The sequence below is a fragment of the Selaginella moellendorffii genome, unplaced genomic scaffold (genome assembly GCF_000143415.4).
Source record: "Selaginella moellendorffii unplaced genomic scaffold, v1.0 SELMOscaffold_61, whole genome shotgun sequence".
NCBI lineage: Eukaryota > Viridiplantae > Streptophyta > Lycopodiopsida > Selaginellales > Selaginellaceae > Selaginella > Selaginella moellendorffii.
In genome coordinates this window covers 892,516-913,529 of record NW_003314322.1, presented here as the reverse complement: position 1 = coordinate 913,529, position 21,014 = coordinate 892,516, and the positions used below count along the sequence as shown (strand labels likewise).

Sequence of the window (21,014 nt, the reverse complement as noted above, 5' to 3'; positions counted from 1 at the left end):
GGTGCAGTTAGCTCCCTTGGGAGATCGAATAGTCAATGCTCCTAATCCAAGCGTGGGTGTTATTACGTATTTGGATATCTAGCATGGCTTAACAAAACCTCACTCTAGCCCCATGGTTAAAGCACCTAAAGGCAAAAGGTGGGGAGAGTACCTATAAGGCTCACATAAAGCCACAGTGTTCTGAAATGTTGTTTCAAAGTCTTAGATTGTGAAAAGGAAGAGGAGCAATCCTCTAGTGTAGTGACCAAGGATACAGTTCCAAATCTCAAACCTTAAATGCATCTCTTATTGCAAAACCCTAAAGGGAAACACTATGGCCTAGTGGTCTAGTATGGGTACCCCTACTCCCCCACTTCCATCCTAATGGGAAGGCCTAATCCCTTATGAAGGAATAAAGACCAATAAGTTGCATGGTATTCAAATGGGGCATCACTCCATATAAGTTAGGAATAGCACAATTGGTTTTCCTTCCGAGAGTGGGAGTTACTTTTGAGCACTTCTTTTGAAAGCCTTCTTTGTGCCCCCTAAGTCCATACTCACTCCCACTCAAGGTCACTAACAACTTCAATTGGGTTTAGAAACACCATTGGAGAGGTCTTTCAAGACTAAGTCTTTAATCTCTTATCCCTACTATACTTTTGGATTGCAAGCCCCCCCCCCCCCCCCCACGAGAGATGATTGCTTTGGGCTTTCACCCTATGACTTATATTCGTATTCGAACTCGGTTTCAAGCTTAATCTCGAACTCAGTCTTGGACTTGAACCTGGATTTGGTCTCAGACCCGATCTCAATCTTGGTTTCAAACTTGAACTCAATCTTAAAATTGGTTTTGGACTTGATTTTAAACTTGGTCTTATCCGATGAACTATTGATCATTCTAGTTATGATTTTGAGGATCATTTAGCCTATGATTCCGCGGGAAGTTTGGTTCATTATACATGTGGGTATGATTTTCTTTAGTCACATTAATTCCCTCCCTTTATTATCCTGCTAGATTGTTTTGGGCTTTTAAACATGTGGATTCAAATTTATATATTTTTTGTAAAATACAAATGCCTAAAACCAAAAATAGAGCTGAAGGAGTGTCTAAAGAAAAAGTTTAACAATATTCAACTAAAAAAAGAGCAAGACTAAAGTTTAAAGATGTGGATTCAAGCTTATATATTTTTTGTAAGACATAGCTCTTTAAGTCCCAAAATAGAGCTGAAGGTGATTAACAAGTCTCAAAAAAGGGACAAAACACATGTGGCAAGTGTTGTAACACATGGAAGTGTTGAGATCAAGTCTGAAGTCAACTCTAAGATTGAGTTTAAGGCCAAGTTCAAAATTGGGTACAATCCAAGTCTAATATCAAGCCCAAAATCAAGTTTGAGTTTGAGAGATGAGTTTTATTTTTGCTTTTTTTGTTGGTTGATTGCCACACAACTTAATTGATACCTCATTCTAAAGAGAAGAATGCCTTTGCTCTTACTATGAAAAATCCTCAAGTTTTAAGGCCCTAGGATTGAGAGCTCTTGTCTTGTCATATCCATCTCTATCTCTTTACCAACCTCATTGAATGTACACCTCTATGTGAAACAAACATTCCATTTACATTGTTGAGGAAGATAAAGATAATGCATGCTTCATCTTGTCATCAACTTTTCAACAGCCATTTCTCAATCTCCAACAATTTTAGGGACTTTTGGCAACATGACATAGATCTCAAGGGATGCTTTTAATAGGTCAACTTTTAGAGTGTCCCACAAGTATAGAATCTCTAAGCTAGCAAACTCTTTCACAAAGTAATTATAATGATACATGTCAAGAAGGAGAAAGGCTTTTCTTTTTTTTCTTTAGTGGAGAATGGCCACACTCTTCTTGATCTTGAGACACCTCTAGTTCTAGATTCTAGAGTCTATAAGGTCCACTTCACTAGTATCTTGATCACATATACTTTTCCTCTTGTATATGTGACATGACTATTAAAGATTTTTTAGAGGTACAAGGACATATTTGCCTAGGACTATTTTCAACTTCCAAGTGTTCCTATAGACACCATCACCCACCAAGTCATTCTTATAGACAACACCAAGCCTGCTTGGCAAAAAGTCCAATATTTTAGCAACTCACATCTACTAGATATCAAGTTGATGGCCAACTTCAAAAGTTGTAAATCTTCTAAGTGGAGGATTTTTTGACAATGTCATTTCTCATTTCATGAATCTTATCTGGAGGATCTTCCCTAAGTTGTAGTTCTATCTCAAGGACTTCAACATGGTACACCAATGAAGTATGTGCAGCATATGGTGTTTGCCACTTTTGAAGTAGGAACAACAATTGTTAGTGAGAACAGCCCAGCCTCTTTATTTGAGGACTAAGTGGTGAGTGATCACATGGTCAGTCCTGCTTCTTTATTTGAGGACTAGATTGCTCCTACAGCTTTCTTTGACAGGGTGTTTTGCCTAAGAAACCAATTAGTAGAGATTAGCATTTAGATTCACAATCTAGTCAATCTTGGTGCCAAAAAAATCTGGTGAGTTCTGTAGATTGTGATCCAGAAGCTGCAGCAGCAACCACATTCCTCACACCTTCTAGACCTGGTATTTGCCATTAACTTTACGGATGATGAATTATGAGTCCCTGACGAAAACAATGTGTTCTAGCTGTGATCTTTGGCTAAATGCATGGCCAAGGTCACATCAATACTTAGCCTCATTTATTGAAGTAGCAAGCTGGGTTGTTGCAAGAAGAGCACCTTTGGCTCCACAGGGATTTAGAACAACATAGCATTCATCACAATCACAAAGACATGTGTGAAGATTGGAGACTTGGGCAATTCCACCAGCCAGCATAGGGTGGAGTTGGACATCGTCATGTGCAACACACTCATCACCATGTACAACAAGTGTCTTGCTAAGACTCGCTAGCACTCAAGAGATCTTCCAGAACATCCAAGGTTCCAAAATCATCTCTTGGAAACCATGCTCACCACCTACTGCAAGCATGGATCAAACACCACAGCATTGGAGCTCTTTTGGTGAACAATGGCTGCCCACCCAACAATATAACATTTGTAATCATATTGATTTCCTACAGCCATGCTGGGCTTTTCGAGCAGGGGTGGCAGCACTTTTTTGTCGATAAGGGATGACTTTGCAGTGGTGGGCAAGTTTGAGCACCTTCTGCCACCGCAGGTTGCTGGATCCTATCTCTAGCTCTCTAACATGTATAAGGTAAGTAGGGGATGTATGATTGATTTATATCTTCTTGTTAGAATATTTTTCTAGTCTTGGTTTTACCACCAGATATAGCTTATATATATATATATGTGTGTGTGTGTGTGTGTCTTTATGTCTTTATGTTATTTGGTAATTATGTTTTGAAATGAAGAAATATTGTTCACTGATTTTTTATTTATCTTATCTGGTAAACGAAATTTACTCAATGAGTGATGGATATAGATGGATGTGTACATCTTATCATTTAGAAGCTTCTGAATTAGACATTTGTAATTGTGAAAATGATATTTTTCATGCTCTTAATCGAAATAGAACAGGAAGAATATCTTTTACTCATGGTCTTACAAAAGTAACTGCCTATATTGGGATACATAGTAACATGACTCCAAATGATTTAAATGAAGCTTTGAATATAATATGGGATAAATGCATAACACCTTCTAGAAGAGGTGGAAGTGTATATCTGAATAATGGGTCATTAAATGTAAGAATTGAACCAATAAGAACTGATTTATCTCTAGATATTTCAAGTGATATTACATTTACTAAATTAAATTGTTAGATACTTCTAAATAAATCAGTAAGAATCAAGATAAATTTTTAAAAAATATTTAGTGCATTTAAATTTAAATTTTTTCATATATATTCATAAAAAACATTACATTAAGTTTTTGAGATTGATTTTCATTATTCTTTTTCTCAAAGATTTATGTTAAGATTTTTTGAGAATAGTTCTCTCCTATTAAATTTTATAAAAACAATATCTTTTGTATTTTAGTTTATTATTTATTAGTTATATTTACTTATTAAATTTTTTATTTAAATTATAAATATTAGTTAAAGTTTCTGTCAAATAAAAATAATTTATTATTTATTTAATATTTTGAAATTATAATTTAAATAAATCTAACTATATATAAGGTTACAAAATCACACTGGTAATAGAGTCAAATAGAATGTGTCTTTTGTTGAGCTTCTTGCATAATATATGCATATACATTTTAGCATGCTACTCTTAAAAACATCATAACTTATTTCATATAATATTTTTTTCAGGTTAAGGCAAATATGTTGTCTTCTTATAAAAATATCATTTTAAATTATATTTCATAGAATCTTAAAATATATATATATATTTAAGGATATATATATATATATATATATATATATATATATATATATATATATAGATTTTAAAATTCCTTTAATTTTTTATTTCTTCAATTGATCTAACTTTTGGTTTTATATGTTTAACAATAAATTCTTACTTATTGAACTATGAGTTTCATATGTAGATTCATATACCTAGTAGGTTTTTGGATTAGCTAGGAGTTAAATTAATTTATAAAACCTTTAGAAAAGTACAGTTTTAAGGACTTTATACTCACAATTTTTGTCATAAAATGAAAATTCTTCATTATTTTAGTATTTTTATTAGCAGTTTTGTTATTTCCTCTCCTCACAACGACAAACTCTTGACACCTAGCAAATTAAGCAATAGTTCAATAACACTTCAAACAACATTTAGAGGCACAACACTTGGAGGTAAAGTCACACAAGCAACACTTTGGAGGCATAACACTTCACAACACTTTGAGATAAGCAACATTTGGTGGCAAAACTTGGAAGTATAAAAATTGATATTTTGAGGGAAATAACACTTAGAGGCATAACAACTTGGAGAAAGTAACATTTAGAGGTAGAACACTTGGAGGCAAGCAACACTTATTTAGAGGAGTAACACTTGAGGTAAGTATCACTTGGAGGCACAACAATTGGAGCTTGGAGCTTGTGGACTTCCAAGCTCCATTGGAGCTTAGAGAAGTTGAAATTAATAGTGGTATTGCAGAAATTTATCACTCAATTAGAAATGATATTGACTTATTTTTCATATATTTAATATACAAGATTCTCATTAGATTGGATTTTTAAAATTTTAATATTACAATAATTCTTATAGCTATTTTAATGTTTGCCCTGTAGAAACTGCATTTAAATATTATAATTATTAAATTTTTTTCACAATTATTCTTGGAAGAAATAAATGACTAAAATTATAGTCAATAATAAAATAATATTATGATTTTTTCTTACATTAGCAATTTTGTTTAGCAAGTTGAGGATTTTCTGATACCTCTAGAGATAACTCAGTTCTTATTGCCTCAATTCTTACATTAAGTGACCCATTTCTTAGATATACAGCTCCACCTTTATTAAAAGGTGTTATGCATTTATCTCATATTATGTTCAAAGCTTCATTTAAATCACTTGAAGTTACACTACTATGTATTGCAATATATGCAGTTACTTTTGCAAGACCATGAGTAAATGATAGTCTTCCAGTTTGATTTCGATTAAGGGAATGAAAAATATCATTTTCACATTTACAAATATCTGCATTAGAAACTCTTAAAGAATAAGGTAAACAATTCCATGTATATCCATCACTCATAAAGTATGCTTTATTAACAAGATAATATAAATAGAAAACCAGTGAGAAATATTTCTTCATTTCTTCTTATCTAAGTAAAAAACTTCTATTACCAAAAGACGTGAAAGTTCCTTCTCTTCACGGTTTTTATTTCCCAATTTAGGTGGTAAAACCAATATTAGAAGATCCTAAACGACAAGTTGGATATAAGTCAACAACTTATGGATTCAACTCCAATATCCTCAGCGCTTACCTAAGTTCTGATACATTTGCATGCACTGAGAAGAGAGTGGCAGCACTACCTATCAAGCACCATCTCCACCCCAGCTGATATTATGTGATGTTGATTATATCATTATCACCATACTCTCTCCCCAAGTCAATTCCGCTTTCCAGGACAAGAGCTTAAGTGCGTTATAAACTTTTCATACATTCTTTCATCCAGCTGCCTCATTGAAATTGCTGAACCAAAATGCAGGCCGCTTGATCAGAAGCAAAGAAATTAACCTCAGTGTAATTTGAATTCGTTTATAAAACACAGAATTGTAGATTGATTTTGTCAGGTGTTAAGAGCTATACAAGGGCGGTATCCGGCTGTGCTAGGGTGATGCTAGGACGGGATTCTAGGCCGTGGTGGCAATATTTCGGCCGGGGCAGCAGCAATCCTGGCGGCAGCGCTCTCGGCACCATGAGAGTGGGATCTTGTGGCTAGATCTCAGCGTCAATGCCATGTGGTATGTGCGGTCGTTTCTCACCATGTAATTTAATGACTGTTTTGGTAGGACTCCTGTAGACCTATGGAAGTTACTCTTTTAAGTGGTACTAAAATAGAATGAAAATTTAATCACTTACACTTTGGACAATTTACTACAACTAACCTCCATCACTAACATGGATGCTCAATCCCTGATGAAGGGTTATATGATCCCATAGATGCTGATGGTTTGGGCATTGATAAAGAATATGGTAGATGTCCTCCACATGACCAAAGTTGCCTTGCTGGCATAAATATGGGGGATATATAGCATGGAAGCTCTACTTACAAGAAGTGTGCCCTACAGCTGTAGGTATAAAAGAATTTGGATCAAAGCTCATGTAAAAGTACATAGAAGCAAGAACCAGTTAATTCTGGAGGTCCCAAATGCTACACTTTAAAAATCAGTGAATTGAAAACTGGAGTATAGCCAAGAGTCAAGGATCCTCTTACATGCAGTCCTCTATCTAGCATGAATTATATGACCTCTAGCTAGTATTGGTTGGAAATTGCGATCTAATATGTCAACGATGCAGCTCAAGTGCTCTGGAATGGGTGAGATTTCGTAATCAATCACCATTGAAGAAAAGCACTCTTGGGCGATTTTTAAAGATCCTGAGTGGCTACAGACAAAGAGCAAACTCAAGAAGGTGATTGCGTCGGGATTGATTCCGCTGGAAACCAGCTCGTGGAAGATCTCTAGGGCTTCTCTGCATTGCGCACAACGGCCATAGGCGCAAATCAGAGCTGTCCACATGTCAAGATCTCGACACAGAGATCTGTCAAAGGTGGTTTTTGCATGTAGCAGATGCCCTGAATGGGCATATGCGGTTATTATGGCTTTGGAGGCAATAGTACTTTCTTTTGGCATGTTTGCGTATAGTTCTTTGGTTAAAAAAACATGGCCATTGTAAAGGTAAGATTCAAGTAGTAGGATGTAGGATGAGGTGTTGTGGAAGGGCATTACAAAATAGAAGAAGTTTATGCTTTCGTCCATATACCCTCTTCGGGCATATTCAGCGAGCATTACATTAAGTGAAACAATGTCTTTCTGGGGAAATCTTTCTAGCATCACCCTAAGATCCTCAATGCTGCTACCTAACAAGGATCTGATTTGTAAAGCTATTGTGCATGAAACCACATTATGAATGGGCATCGAATGGAATATATCCAGTGCTTGATCCAAACTCCCCATTTGGGTATACATTTCCATCACAGCACTGCAAATTACAACGTTTCTCTCTGGCATCTTCTCAAACAATCTCTGAGCATCCAAGAAATAACCATCTTGGGCATATGCCAAAAGCATCAAAGTCCACGAGACTAGATTCTTTTGACACATTCGCTCAAATACGTGCTTTGTTTCCTTGACACTTCTGTTTATAACATGAATTTGTAGCATAGCATTTAAAGCCACCACATTGTAGAGAGGCATTGAGTCAAACACCACCTTTGCCTCCTCAAGGTGGCCCATCTGAATATAACCCCAGATCATAGATGTCCAAGACAATATACTTTGGTATTGTATATTGTTGAACACAAACAATGCTCGGTCTAAAGAACAGTCATATACAAATCCTGCCATTACGCTTACACAAGAAATTTCATCATGGTAAGGCATACTATCAAATAGAATCTTTGCAGCTTCTACATCCCCATTCTCTGCATAAACACGAATGAACGACGTCATGGCTCCCATTGTCTTTTGGGGCATGCTATCATAGATCACCTTGGCCTCATCCAACTCATTGCTGGAACAATATGCTTCGACCATGGAGTTCCAGGTCACAAGATTCCACTCGGGCATCTTCTCGAAGATTATCCGGGCTTCTTCTAAATACCCAGCTCCGGCAAATGCAGTAGCCATGGCCGTCCAAGTAACTACGTTTCTTTCCGGCATCGAATCAAAGTAGTTTTTCGATTTTTCTAAGGAATTACCGCAATGACAAGCAGTGATCATAGCCGTCCATGTAACAACATCTCGCCGTGGAATACGTTCAAACACTTCTCTCGCTTTTCCCAGTTGCCCATTCTGAGCATATGCACTGAGCATGAGATTCCAGGAAAGGAGATCCGAGCCGTTGATCCCGCAGAACACGTCCCAGGCATCGACGGCGCTCCCACATTTCCCGTACATGTGTATCAGCTGATCGTTGAGAAGCTTGCAGTGCCTGAGGTGCTCGCCACCGCTAAGAATCTCTCGGTGGAGCTTTCGTCCTCGCCCTAAATCTCTCGAGTCTCCACAGTCTCGTAGCAGCCTAGAGAAACGCTCGAGCTCTAGATCCATGAACCTCCATCCGTACTTGCGAATATCTTAAGCTTCCAGTTTAAATCGTACGGTAGAATCTTAAGATATTCGCGGGGATTTTTAGCCTATTAAGCATCGTCTCTATTTTCAAAATATCCTGCCCGCCGCAATGGCGGACATTGTGGCTCCGTGTTCTTGCTCCTCCGCCGCCTCCTCCTCCGCCAGCGCTCAGTTCGCGCGCAGCTGGTGGAGCTTCTCGCTCAATCTTGGCGGCAGCTGCATCGCCTCCTCCAAGCGGAGGAGAAATTCCGGCAATGTAGGGTTTGTCATCCGGGCATCGGCTTCTTCTCACGACGCGTCCACTTCTACTGCTGCCTCTTCCTCGAATTCCGCAAGTAAGTCGTTCCCTATCGTTATCGTTCTATCAGCATAGATTTTCTTCTTATCCAAAACTTTAGAGGAGAGTGGACGCTTGTCTCTGAATGGCAATTCCAGCTACGCCACGAGAGCGCTGGAATGGGTCACGGGGACGGCTCTGGATTTTCGAGGAGCGACCGACCCGTTAATTCCCACTCCTCTAGCCGCTGGTAAGAGGTTCTTTCTCGTGAGGCATGGATTAAGCTCATGGAACGAGGAGGGCCGGATTCAGGTAAGCTGTGGTAGTGATTTTTCTCGTTTGATGTCTTGTTTCCTTTGATCCAGGGCAGCTCAGACAAGTCGGTTCTCACGGAGATTGGAGTTTCCCAAGCACAACGGTGCAAGCATGCTCTTTCGAAGATTAAGTTTGACAAGTGCTACGCTAGTCCCATCTCCCGAGCCAAGGTGGTAGTTTTTCTTCTACATGTATCTCTTTGATAGCGTTGTTTTGAAGCAGTCTAGTGCCGAGATTATGTGGTCTGGTCGGGAGGAGCCATTGATTTTTCTTGAGAGTTTGGGAGAAGCCAACCTGCTGTTCCTAGAAGGAATGAAAAATCGTAAGCTTTGCCACGCTTCTTGGTTGTCTACAAAGCATTTTCTTTTCTAGAGGACGCAAGGCAAGAGTTTCCCGAACTGTTCAAAGCCTGGAGAGAAGATCCAAGGAACTTCAACGTGAATGGCGTCTATCCCGTCGTCAATCTGTGGGGCAGGGCGAAGAAAGCTTGGGCCGAAATGCTCGCCGGATCTGTAAGCTCGTTCTCTCTCCCTCTTTTCTCAGAGAGAGTTTCATTACTTCCATTTCACTTGACAGGGACAAACCGTGCTCGTTGTTACTCACAAGTCGATTCTTCGAGCACTCATTTGCACAGCACTGGGATTAGAACCGGAAAGGTACGATCTTTTCACTCGTAAACAAGACTTTCTTTTAAGAAAGTCTTGCATCCCATAGTTCTAGTCTTGATAATTCTACTCGCAAGTTTTGCCGTTGCTAACTTTCTTGGATAGGTTTCGAGCGATCGACATAAACAACAGTGGGATCTCGAGCTTTACGGTGAACAAGCTCGGGGAGCCAATGCTCGACAGCTTGAATCTCACAGCGCATTTACACGCTGACGATGTGTTCTACTAAAAAATCCCATCCATTAAAGAAGAAAAATAACGTTTGGGTTTCCCTCCTTGTGTCCCATTCAAGTTCTCTCTAGCGGCGTCTCTTGATCTCCTCCTCTCTCGCCCTTTCCTTGCCACGGCGCCACAGATCTATAAGGCAGCTCCCGGATCGTCGCCATCGCCATCGCCATCGCCGCACTAGGTCAGTCACGACGATCGCAATGCGGCATTGATACCCTCTTGGCCTATCTTTCTTTCTCCAAGGATGTCTCACAAATCGCCCTCGGCGGAGCTTCTTCTGCGAGATTCCAGCGCTTTCCAGCAGCGCCAAGCTCTCCTGGGAAATCATTCGCCCAGTAATCACAGTCGAGCGTCCTCCGCTCCTCCTCCGGGCGCCGGGCTTCGCCGGGATCTAGATGGCGATGACGAAGATCTGCAAGAGCTCCAGCAGCAAGCTCTGGGCACATCCCAGGAGACCACGTCCGCCATCCAGAGCTGCCTCCGCGTGGCCGAGGATATGAGGCACGAGGCGACGCAGACGATCGTCCAGCTCCACGAGCAAGGCCAGCAGATCCGGCGCACGCACGAGTCGGCGCTAGTGCTCGAGCAAGAACTTAACAAGGTACTTGGAAATCTTTTCTTCGTTCTATCCTTGTCAACAACTTTGGATCATCGATCACAGGGGGAGAAACTTCTGGCCAGCCTTGGAGGCATCTTTTCCAGGCCCTGGCGGCCCAAGAGAGGCCAGGAATTGAGCGGACCCCTGGACTTCCACCACGGTACATAGCTAAAGTTCTTTCCCTCTTTCATGGCTATAGCTATGATCTTTCATCAGATAATCCAGTCCATGCTGCTGCTCATCCCGATCGGAAAGAGTTCTTCGAGGGCAATGGAGTGGCTCCGAAATCTTCGTCTTCGCCTCCTCAGCAGGCCTCGACGTTTCAGTCCCACGTCCAGGTAAAGTCGTTCTGTTTGTTCGTTGTTTCGAGCTTTAAGAGAGAATCCTGGGGAAGGATGAGCGAGCCAAGCAGGATGAAGCTCTCTCGAGCCTGAGCAGCGTCCTGGATCAGCTCAAGGAGATGTCCTCTACCATGGGAGACGAGCTTGGAAGGTAACTTGCCATAGCCACGAAGAACTTCTCTGTCAAAACTTACCTCTCTTTCTTGCACAGGCAAAACGAGAGCTTGGGCCGTCTCCACGGCGACGTTTCGGAGCTGGAGTTCCGCGTCAAGAATGCAAATCAACGCGAACACCAGCTCCTTCACCAGTGATGAATCAAAGTAATCGAGAAAAAGGAAAGAGAACCTTGGCTGGAAGCTGGACGATAGAACTGAAAATTACTTAGCTCGCTCACTTCAACGTGACAACGACGATGGTTATATCATCGGTCTCCCTCTTCACTTTGGCAAGCTCGACGAGCTCCTCCGCAGCGACCACGGCCTCGTCTTCCTCCAGGACCACGCTCACGGCCTCCTCGCTCGTCACCTTGTGCCACAGCCCATCGCTGGCGACGATGAAGAAATCGTCCGAGGAGAGCTCGCCTTCCCATATGTCCGGCTCTACCGTGATGTGGTCTTTGAGATCGTAGTCCCCGAAAGCTCTCGACATGGCCAACCGTCGGTCGACGCGATAGATTCCACCGAGTGTTAAGCTCACTTCTCCACCTTTGGATTCCACCTGACAAAGCCACAACAAAAGAAAACCATAAGTGGACACAACGATCACAACGATCACGACACTCGAGAGAGCTACGTGTTGCTTTGGGAATCTCTCAGAGCTGCCACCTGTGGAGGAATAATCGGATTTTTCGGTCTCACCATCTCACGTTCTTCCGGCTTCTGTGGTTCGTGATCCACGGAGACGACCACGGCCTCGCCACCGCGGCACAGCACCGCCCGCGAATCCCCGACGTTTGCGACAATGAGCTTGGATCCATCAAAGAGAAGGCAAGTCGTGGCCGTGGAGCCGGATCTCCTCACGCTTCCCAGATCTAAAATCCTGGGAAGGAACACAATCACACGAAGAACAAGCCAGCGAAGATGGAAACCAAACCTCTTGTCCAATGCCAAGTATGCCTCTCGGATCGCCTCCTTTGGATTCACATCGAAGCGTGGATGACTCAAGATGGCGTCGAAGAGATACTGCTGGAGGAAGTCCGCTACCTCGCCCCCTTTGTGCCCGTCATACACCCCAAACATCGCGATCTCCTTCCCCTTGTGCTCGACGATCCTGGCGTAGTGCCGGTCCTCAAACGCGTGCCCCAGCAAGTTCTTCCCGAGCGCACAGCCAAACCGGCATCTGGAACCCTCCCCGGACTGCCGCCTCACCTCCAGCAAATCCAGCGAGGTCGGTGGAAGCGATTCTGGAGCTGGAACGATGCCGCCGCTGGTCAGGATGAGCCTCGTCGCCGACGATCCCGCCATTTACTTACTGTCCGATGGATCGCGGAGAATGAATGAATGAGCTACACGCCGCGCGAATCCATCGATCGAGCGCTCCCTACTGGCGTATCCTGGCGGCGCCGCTTCTTCTTCTTGATAGCCCTAGATTTGTATTTCTAGACGAGCTTGCATGCCCCGCGCCAGACAAAACTCCCTCGCGATTTGGGGTTCGAATCCGGGCTTTAGTTGAAGGTCCGGGGTTCGATTCCCCGCTTGAAAAACAGGGTAGAATATACCGCATCCGGTGTTCGATTCCCCCCAAAAGCTTGAGAACAGGGTGGAATATGCCGCGGAGGCTTTCTGGCTGGGAAATAGCCGTGGTTTCATTCATAGGTTTTCCTTCCAGGGGCGAGCGGCTGCGCGGCGCGCTCCAATCCGCATTGCGCGAGATTTCGGCAATGTCGATGAGAGATCTCTAGGTGAATCGGCATCGGCGCGGCGAGCGCGGCGGGATCTCTCTCTGATGAGAGTCCCAGGATCGAGAATGGAGTGATTTGAGGTGATTCATACCAGCTGCTGCTCTAAAATCTCTCGCTGGCCGGTGATTTTGTCGTTGTCGCAGGATTTGTCTGAAGATCATGCTCTGATAAGGGAATGGCGGGATCGGAAGGAGGTAGGTCTCGGAGGAACGCGAACAGTGCCTGGGCCACGAAATCGCTCGTGGAAATATACAAATGGGATTCCGCGCATTCCCCTTTCATCGACTGTGACAGACCTCTTCCTCGGTCGAATTCTATTGATGTGAGTATATTATAGATAGCAATTCTTCGTTGCTATGATTGTGCCGTGATAGTTCTTTTTGTTCTTCTTTCCAGGTTCCCCATGTCCGCCAGCTTAGGAGCTGGGATTGTGGGCTCGCTTGTGTCTCGATGGTGCTTCGAGCTCTCGGGATTGAGAGCTGTAATTTAAAGACATTGTCCCAGCTCTGTCGTAACACGAGGTTGGTCCTATAGGCAACCTTATGCTGATTTTTCTTTCTTCTCTGTGGCTGGCAGCATTTGGACTGTTGATTTGGCTTATCTCCTTCGCCATTTTTCGGTGGACGTGGCCTTTTTGACGATCACCCTTGGAGCAAATCCACTTCTGGCAGTCGAGTCTTTCTACAAGGTTCGTACGCGTAGCTCTTTCCAAACGCTTTCTAACTGTATGTATTTAGAGGTCGATCGTCCACAGTTTGATGTGTAAGTCGAATCGCCTGCCTTTTGCATGTTAAAGCTACCTATGTTCGTTGTAGTTGCAATGTTCTTTTCATGGAGAAGCTAATGGTATCGTGCAGGATAATATGGAAGCTGACGAGAAACGGGTAAATAAGCTGTTTGAGAAAGCTCCTCAAGCTGGGATTCAGATACAGGTAGCAGTATAACATCCACTCATTTGACACTCAAGTGAAAGTGACACAGTGGAGGTCCATATCTGGCGAAGAATTGGCAATGCTGATTCTTTCTGGACGATATCTTGCTATTGCGCTAGTTGACAAACACAAGCTCAGGTACTTTTTATTTTCAAATTCTGAATATTTGCTTAGAGCTTCTCCTGGTCCTTACAGCCATCCTTGGCTCGAAGTGTGTCTGTGTTGCGGGTTACATTCTGGCTACACAGGTGAAGAGACTTTTTTCTTGTGCCCACGTCTTTTACAGGTGATGTTGATTTTGCAGGCCATTATGTGGTTATTTGCGGGTATGATCTAGAAACCAACGAGTTCGAAATAAAAGATCCATCAAGCTCAAGGTGCTAGGCGCTGTGTTTTGTCTCCTCACATCTTGTCTTTACAGTTGCAGCGATAAGCTGCCGCTTGAAGCGCTGGACGAAGCACGTAAGTCTTTTGGAACAGACGAAGACATACTTCTAGTAAGTCAATGAATTATTTTCATCCTGTTGCATATGGCGGTCTTATGTTTTGTGCAGATCTCTATGGACAGCTTGGATGATGCGAGCGTTCAAGCAATGACTCTGCTCTCCATAAACGACGACAAATCGGATTAATAAGACGAGTGAGAAGCCAGCCTTTGTTTCTTGTACTTACCACCGACTACAGTTGCTAGTGGACAAACACAAATTGGAGCTGTTCACTTCTTCAATCCATAAAAATCTTCTGTGTGGGCGGCAGCTCTAGGTGGGATTTGTTGATGCCGAGCGTTCCTTCTAAATAAATATGCTAACATTTTCTTCAGAGGATTCGTCACAAAATGGAGATGAGAAGACTGTTCGGCTTTCTCATCTTCTGGTCCGTGCAGGTTTGCAGGGGCTCCGAGTTGTTTCTGTGGCCGCAGCCTCAGATTGTTGAGGCCATCGACAAGTCGTGCCATTTGATTTCACCAACATTCACGATCTCGGTGCCTGCGGGTTCTCCAAAGCTGTTGCGAGCTGCTGCATCGAGGTACAAGCGTCAAGTTTGTACTGAGAAATGGTCTGCAGTGTCCATTCAAGCTCGCATTTCTTCTCAGTCCGCACAAGCAACTATTTCACGGCTCGTCATCTCCGTGTCGGACTTACGAGCCGGCTTACAGAATGGTGTGGACGAATCCTACACACTGGTGGTTTCAGAGGGTGACTCTGCCTCGATTGTGTCGAACACAACGTGGGGGGCTCTCCACGGGCTGGAAACATTCTCTCAACTGGTGCAGTTTGACTCGCAAGCTCGCAAGCTCTTCATAAGCTACGGGGTCCGAATCACAGACTGGCCGCTCTACTCTCACAGGGGACTCCTGCTGGACACATCCAGGAACTTCTTTCCGGTCAAGGACATACTTCGGACCATCCAGGCTCTCAGCTACAACAAGCTCAACGTCTTCCACTGGCACATATCGGACTCGCATTCGTTCCCTCTACGCCTGGAGTCGGAGCCGGAGCTCTCCAAAAAAGGCTCGTATGGGCCGGAGTTTACGTACTCACGTCAGGACGTGAAGCGCATTGTGGCCTTCGCCAGGTCTCGCGGTGTCAGAGTTGTCCCCGAGATCGACGCTCCAGGTAAAAACTTCCAGATTTTGCTTTCTAAAGTCAAAGTTTATGTCCAGGACACACAGCATCATGGGGAGCGGCGTACCCAGAGATGTTAACATGCCTGGGAAAGATGTGGTGGGATCCCAACACTCAAAACTGGAGCAAACGCATGGCGTCGGAGCCAGGTGCCGGGCAGCTCAATCCTCTACACCCAAAAACTTACCAGGTTCTCAAGCACATCATCGAGGAGGTGACGGCCCTCTTCCCGGACTCCTTCTACCACGCAGGGGCCGACGAGATAGCTCCCGGCTGCTGGAACGCGAGCGAGGAGCTCTCACGCCTCGTCTCCTCCGGGAACGCCACCATGGGCAGCCTCCTGGAGCTCTTCGTCAACAGGACGTACCCGATGATCGCGTCGCGCAACAAGACGGTGGTGTACTGGGAGGACATTCTGCTTGACGCCGCGGTCAACGTGTCCGCTGACCTCCTCCCCAGGGAGTCAACGGTCATACAGACGTGGAACAACGGGGCCATCAACACCAAGGCGGTGACGTCGGCGGGGTACCGCGCGGTCGTGTCGTCGTCCGACTTCCTCTACCTCGACTGTGGTCGCGGCGACTTCCTGTTCAACGACTCGCGATTCGACCAGCCCAATCGGACGGTGGTGCCGCCGTCGCTGAGCATCACCGGTGACGACGCGTCCTTCAACTACGGTGGTAGCGGCGGGTCGTGGTGCGCGCCGTACAAGACGTGGCAGCGGATCTATGACTTTGACTTGGCGTACGGGCTGACGCGGCAGGAGGCGGCGCTTGTGATTGGCGCTGAGGCTGCGCTGTGGTCTGAGTTGGCGGATGCGAACGTGCTGGATGGGCTGGTGTGGCCGCGGACTTCCGCGCTGGCAGAGGTGACGTGGTCAGGGAATAGAGACTCCAGCTCCAAGAAGCGGACGACTGAGGCAGGAAAGCGGCTGGTGGAGTGGCGGGAGAGAATGGTGTCACGGGGAGTGGCAGCTCACCCGATGATGCCACGCTGGTGTATCTTAAATCATGGATTGTGTAACATTAACATATGACGAAAATAATTTTGCAAAATTTATATATATAATAATAAATTTAAGTAAATCAAAACTTTACAAACTACTTTAGAAATTTGAGCAATGGAGAGTAATAAGCAATGGAGCAATAAGAGCAATGGAGAATCATTCTTGATTGTATGTATTTTCTCTCATTTATTCTATATTTTTATATGCATGCAATTTTCTTTTTTAGTAAAATCTGTGGCCTCTAGATATTTAATATAGATTCTTTTATTGCCTTTTATAATAGTTTCTGCTGAACTGTCAACGGCCGCCACGTCAACTGCCACTGGAACAGTGCCCGCCGAACACACGCGCCCCTGTCAACTGCCCAAAACTGCTACTTTGTTTTCAGCAAACTCCACCTTCCATGAACGACAAGCAGAGCAACAACAAGAGAATTTTCTAAGACCGAAACGATGCCCAGCACCAGCACCAGCACCAGCAGCTCTCTCCAGCATCGCTATCAAGGATTTTGGCTCCCAGGACTTGGAAGCCTCGCAGGGCTCGGATTTGGAGCGCCTGGAATGGCCTCCGGGCTGAGGCAAATCGCGAGGCACATCCGCGCGACGCCGTGGCTGTGCGATGGATTGGTCCTGGGTGCCACGGTTGCGACCATCTCCTCCACCTCCGCGCTCGCCTACTCGTCGGCGCTCATGCGCTTCCCAAAGGTGACGCCGCCGCCCGCCGCCCTCTACGCGCTGGGCGGCGCCGCCAGCGGCATCCTCGCCATGGATTCCGCCTGCCACGAATGCAACGCCCTCCGCCTGTTTGCGCTCAAGAAATCGCCGCCGGGGGTGCAGGTGTCGCCGCTGCTGGGATTCTCCATGGACAGCCTCCTCACTGAGATGATCATGTCGTTCCTCATCTCCTTTGTCATTGTCACCTTCTCGGTGTTCTTGGTGAGGGAGATGCGATGAGAAAACACTGTGCTCTTCCACGTTCAGAGCATTTCTCTGAGAGGAAATTTAATGGAGTTTGCTGAACAGCATAGAAAACCAGAGAATTACCTGTTCTCAAGCATTTATGTCCATGATGCATCAACCTTGCTTGTGTGCAACTGGAATGCCGGGTTGATCCAAGTACCGCAGCTGCATTGCACTCCCACCCAGTTGAAACTCCCGACTTTGCTGTGGCAATTTGCACAAGAGAGTTTCCCTTCCATCTCCCCTTGTTGGACTGCACGGAGAAATCACTGTGCATTAGCAATGAAAAAAACATGAAATGGAGATGTTTACCTGTAGTCATCCACTGCATTGGCTCCACGAACAGGGCGGCACAAGAGTCCCGCACCTGCGAGGTTGAGGTCTCGTCCTCATCGCCTTTCTTCCACTTGTATGGTTTCTCCTGAGCGCCGGGAGCGTGTGCGAGAACATTGCCTTGCAACGCAAGCAAGCGCCTGCACTTTTTGCAGCGGAAGAAGGTGCCTGACTTTCCACCTGATGGATTCTGGTTTTCTGCGTGGGAGCTTGGATCTACTGCGAACTGCAAAAGTTCGATCTTTTGGCCTTTCCCATACATGTTTCCTGATTAGCAAGCATTAGAACCTGGGATCCATTGAGAAAAGTAACCACGAGCTCACCGAGATTTTCCAGGTGAAATTTCTTGTAAATACTGTTGTTTTTGTCCACGACACAGCCCATCTCCTCAAACATTTGCAGCTGAAGGGAACAAGAGACGGTGTAAAAACTACTTGCGAGCAGCACATTCTTACCTGACGCTTGAATCCTTTGTTTGGGCAAGCTGTTTTGCTACATTCTTTTAAAGAAGCGAGCGCCTCTGCAATGTTGAAACAAAGTAATTCGTGTGAGTTCTTTTCTGATGACACGCGAGAATCAAAGGACCTTTCAGTATCAGCCTTTCGCTCCGCATAAGGTAGGCAGTGATCACCGTAGCACTGAGGTGATAAAAAAAACAAGGAAGGATGAGCATCAGAATACAAGGACGTTACCTGCGGGAAATACCAGCTACGCAGTGGACGAGCACAGACCCTTCACTCCTTCCCTTGTCAATAAACTCCAGGCACTCTTCCAGATAATCGAGCAGGTTCTGAGCCTCTGTGTCGATCAAAGGAACAGTTTTCCGGACCAGCTTGGCTCTGTTTGCAGCAGCTTGCTCGGCAGTGACTGGCTCGGGACGACTGGCCGCAGCATCCGCATTTGGGTTCTTCACAGACTCCATGAGGGAGCTGCGCAGAGACGCCCGCATTCTAAAGGCCGAGAACGCATTCAGCGACTTGTCATCCGTGAGGAAGTTGAGAGACGCCAGAGACAGGACGTGCGTGATCCCGGACTCGGATCCAAACAGGTACTTGAGCGCATCATCCAGGCACCCGATGTAAAGCCCCTCCCTCACCTTTTTCATGCTGAAACCGCCCTGGAGAAAAAAAACCCGCGTAACCTAAAATGTAACGATAAAATGGATAGAGAAAACTCACCTGTTGGTTACGAAGTTTCCGCGTTGAGCGTCTTCATGTTCACACCAGTGATCTGATGAAACTCGGACGCAGACATTCGTGTCAAATCTCCAAAACGCTGTTCGTAAGATCTCCATATCTCCCACCTAGAAAATAAGGACACGAATATAAAGGCGAGCGAAAGGAGAAGAACAGTAGGAAATACCAGTAGGCCAGAAATTCGTAAGGTTTGTACTTCTCGTAGACTGCTGCAACAACTTTTGCAAGATTCTGCTTTGTAACACCTTGCATACCGTGAAACTAAGAACATGAAACTGTTAAATGCAGCAAATAAGAACGAAAACAGAGGATAACTCTCACCTGTTTAAGATGTCGAAGAGTCTCTGAGTCGGCCGGAATAACGTTGTAGTTCCCGAGTAGCATCATCACGTTGGCACAACAGAAGGGCCCAAATCCATAGACCTTCAAAACGGCGCATCTCAAGCTGTCGCCTTGGAGTGCTTCTGGGCCTTCAAACTTTCCCAGCTCCAAATCCCCGGAAGCAACGTCCTGTGCTAGCTTCACCAGCATTTTGCTTCGGTATCCAAGGCCGCATCGCTTGGAGAGGAAGTCCGGCTCCAAATCCTTCAGCTCTTCCGGGGTTGGAAAAGCTCCGACTTGTGTATCGAAAGCCTGCGTCCCAGTTTCAGCCTCCAGCATTTCGGGTGGAGCAAGCCCAGCGCCTTGCATGCTCTCATTGAAAGCTTTTTGCAGTCTTTTCACCCTGGATTTGGTTGTGCTTCTGGCGACCACACTCTTCCTCTTTTTCGACGAGGACGAAACCGTGGTGACCGCAAATTCAATCTTTTCGTACGCAAGCACCTTGGTGTATCCAACTGGAGCTCCCTTGAGCTCAAACTGGAGCTCGCACAAGGCCCTGGCCATTTGCAAAGTTCTTCCCCACCTACAAGAAACAAGAGCATGAAACAAAAGAAAGAATCATCCAATCCACTTACCCGCAATTGCAGAGAAGAATGCTCTTCACCATGTCCTCGAACAGCGTCGGCGATCGTATCAGCCTCCCAAAGCCTTCCTCCTTGGCTTTGGGATGAAGAGCATGGAAGCCAGTCACCAGGAAATCCTCCTCATCCGAAAGCCTCAGCATCCTCTTCACTTGGCTCTGTCACAACGAAATTCTCCCTTACACAACGTACACAATCTAAGAACCTACTCACCAGAATTTCTTCCCGATCGTCCTCCGGGAGCTCCTCCACGCCCAAAACCCTCACAGCCAGCATCCCGGGCGCTTCCTCCGACAAGATCGTCACCACAGCACGCCCGTCCTTGAGCCGCAGCGGCCGCTCCAGATCGCCGCTCTCCGGCAGCCATCTGTTCGGCTGCATCATGTAGAATCCATAGCTACACACGACGCGCGCGAGGGAGAAGGAATGCGGCACCGCCAGACGCAGCACGAGCCCCATATCTTCCTCGCTAGGCTAGAACTTTCAAAACCCTAGGAATCGAGTTTTAAACGTATGTATATTCATTATAACCGTGTGTCTCACAGCCTATAAATCTTCCTATGACGAGCCATTCTTTTCCTCCGTCTTGCTCCCTTTCACTGTGGAAGAATTTTGCTTGAGCGATCGAGCTCTCCATCGTCACCGGTTAACAAAATGGTTTCCTGGCGGAGCGCTAGTCGATGGTGGAACACTCGCGGAGCAAAGCCTGCGAAGAAAGGCGAAACAAAAAATGAGACAAGGAAAAATCCCGTCACGAAACTTCGAGCACTGTTAGTAGACTACTCCGAATCTCAAAGCTTGCCTGATCACGGGCCTCCGGATCTCCGCTGCCGCTGCCGCTGCGGCACTGCTTGCTGCGATTGACGAGGTTCCCGCAGCCTGGAACAAAAACCAAGAAAAAAAGCGGCCAAGAAAACCAAAGTTGTCAAAGTCAGTCCACCAGAAGAAAAAAAATCACAAACG

General features: G+C 45.2%; 8 protein-coding genes across 12 annotated transcripts in view; 4 read left to right on the top strand and 4 right to left on the bottom strand.

Moving 5' to 3' along the window:
• Positions 1 to 7,029: 7,029 nt before the first annotated feature.
• Positions 7,030 to 8,693, bottom strand: LOC112351417 (pentatricopeptide repeat-containing protein At4g02750-like). The gene is made up of 2 exons (XM_024689308.1): positions 7,408 to 8,693; positions 7,030 to 7,153 (listed from the first exon to the last, which is right to left on the bottom strand). Exons 1-2 carry the CDS (start codon positions 8,691 to 8,693, stop codon positions 7,030 to 7,032), a joined length of 1,410 nt encoding a protein of 469 aa, XP_024545076.1.
• A 116-nt stretch (positions 8,694 to 8,809) lies between these two features.
• On the top strand, positions 8,810 to 10,240 carry LOC9643936 (probable 2-carboxy-D-arabinitol-1-phosphatase). Its single transcript, XM_002984251.2, has 7 exons — positions 8,810 to 9,049; positions 9,113 to 9,303; positions 9,357 to 9,476; positions 9,529 to 9,628; positions 9,679 to 9,818; positions 9,883 to 9,962; positions 10,077 to 10,240. The coding sequence occupies exons 1-7, from the start codon at positions 8,824 to 8,826 to the stop codon at positions 10,198 to 10,200; spliced, it is 981 nt and encodes a 326-aa protein (XP_002984297.1). The 5' UTR covers positions 8,810 to 8,823; the 3' UTR covers positions 10,201 to 10,240.
• A 46-nt stretch (positions 10,241 to 10,286) lies between these two features.
• Positions 10,287 to 11,562, top strand: LOC9645045 (SNAP25 homologous protein SNAP33). The gene is made up of 5 exons (XM_024689381.1): positions 10,287 to 10,800; positions 10,861 to 10,957; positions 11,014 to 11,135; positions 11,192 to 11,289; positions 11,350 to 11,562. Exons 1-5 carry the CDS (start codon positions 10,444 to 10,446, stop codon positions 11,447 to 11,449), a joined length of 774 nt encoding a protein of 257 aa, XP_024545149.1. The 5' UTR covers positions 10,287 to 10,443; the 3' UTR covers positions 11,450 to 11,562.
• Positions 11,485 to 12,737, bottom strand: LOC9643935 (probable protein phosphatase 2C 28). Its single transcript, XM_002984137.3, has 3 exons — positions 12,231 to 12,737; positions 11,996 to 12,176; positions 11,485 to 11,855 (listed from the first exon to the last, which is right to left on the bottom strand). Exons 1-3 carry the CDS (start codon positions 12,599 to 12,601, stop codon positions 11,529 to 11,531), a joined length of 879 nt encoding a protein of 292 aa, XP_002984183.2. The 5' UTR covers positions 12,602 to 12,737; the 3' UTR covers positions 11,485 to 11,528.
• A 160-nt stretch (positions 12,738 to 12,897) lies between these two features.
• LOC9643934 (protein GUCD1) lies at positions 12,898 to 14,789 on the top strand. 2 transcript variants are annotated; one of them, XM_024689379.1, is made up of 11 exons: positions 12,898 to 13,118; positions 13,182 to 13,360; positions 13,435 to 13,559; positions 13,615 to 13,726; positions 13,896 to 13,970; positions 14,020 to 14,108; positions 14,166 to 14,218; positions 14,257 to 14,347; positions 14,392 to 14,467; positions 14,525 to 14,610; positions 14,655 to 14,789. In XM_024689379.1, the coding sequence occupies exons 2-10, from the start codon at positions 13,214 to 13,216 to the stop codon at positions 14,600 to 14,602; spliced, it is 846 nt and encodes a 281-aa protein (XP_024545147.1). In that variant the 5' UTR covers positions 12,898 to 13,118; positions 13,182 to 13,213; the 3' UTR covers positions 14,603 to 14,610; positions 14,655 to 14,789. The 2 variants fall into 2 exon arrangements, with proteins under 2 accessions (XP_024545147.1, XP_024545148.1); XM_024689380.1 differs by having other exon boundaries at positions 12,899 to 13,118; positions 14,275 to 14,347.
• Positions 14,664 to 16,656, top strand: LOC9645044 (beta-hexosaminidase 2). Its single transcript, XM_002984248.2, has 3 exons — positions 14,664 to 14,732; positions 14,791 to 15,586; positions 15,634 to 16,656. Exons 2-3 carry the CDS (start codon positions 14,806 to 14,808, stop codon positions 16,629 to 16,631), a joined length of 1,779 nt encoding a protein of 592 aa, XP_002984294.1. The 5' UTR covers positions 14,664 to 14,732; positions 14,791 to 14,805; the 3' UTR covers positions 16,632 to 16,656.
• A 306-nt stretch (positions 16,657 to 16,962) lies between these two features.
• LOC9645043 (dual specificity protein phosphatase 12) lies at positions 16,963 to 20,529 on the bottom strand. Of its 3 annotated transcripts, XM_024689366.1 has the most exons (8): positions 19,072 to 19,185; positions 18,586 to 19,010; positions 18,479 to 18,531; positions 18,349 to 18,413; positions 18,217 to 18,295; positions 17,873 to 18,160; positions 17,645 to 17,813; positions 16,963 to 17,590 (listed from the first exon to the last, which is right to left on the bottom strand). In XM_024689366.1, the coding sequence occupies exons 2-7, from the start codon at positions 18,996 to 18,998 to the stop codon at positions 17,659 to 17,661; spliced, it is 1,053 nt and encodes a 350-aa protein (XP_024545134.1). In that variant the 5' UTR covers positions 18,999 to 19,010; positions 19,072 to 19,185; the 3' UTR covers positions 16,963 to 17,590; positions 17,645 to 17,658. The 3 variants fall into 3 exon arrangements, with proteins under 3 accessions (XP_024545134.1, XP_024545133.1, XP_024545132.1); XM_024689365.1 differs by having other exon boundaries at positions 16,963 to 17,813; XM_024689364.1 differs by lacking the exons at positions 16,963 to 17,590; positions 17,645 to 17,813; positions 17,873 to 18,160; ... (1 more) ...; positions 18,349 to 18,413; positions 18,479 to 18,531 and adding exons at positions 19,256 to 19,350; positions 19,411 to 19,993; positions 20,046 to 20,209; positions 20,265 to 20,529 and having other exon boundaries at positions 18,900 to 19,010; positions 19,072 to 19,196.
• A 22-nt stretch (positions 20,530 to 20,551) lies between these two features.
• Positions 20,552 to 21,014, bottom strand: part of LOC9643933 (nuclear poly(A) polymerase 1) — a 3,180-nt gene continuing 2,717 nt past the window's right edge. For both annotated transcript variants that reach the window (XM_024689354.1, XM_002984135.2), the window contains 2 exons: positions 20,854 to 20,930; positions 20,552 to 20,757 (listed from right to left, as the gene is read on the bottom strand). In XM_024689354.1, coding sequence (XP_024545122.1) covers positions 20,691 to 20,757; positions 20,854 to 20,930 — 144 coding nt within the window. In that variant the 3' untranslated portion in view covers positions 20,552 to 20,690. The remainder of the gene's footprint in view (positions 20,758 to 20,853; positions 20,931 to 21,014) is intronic.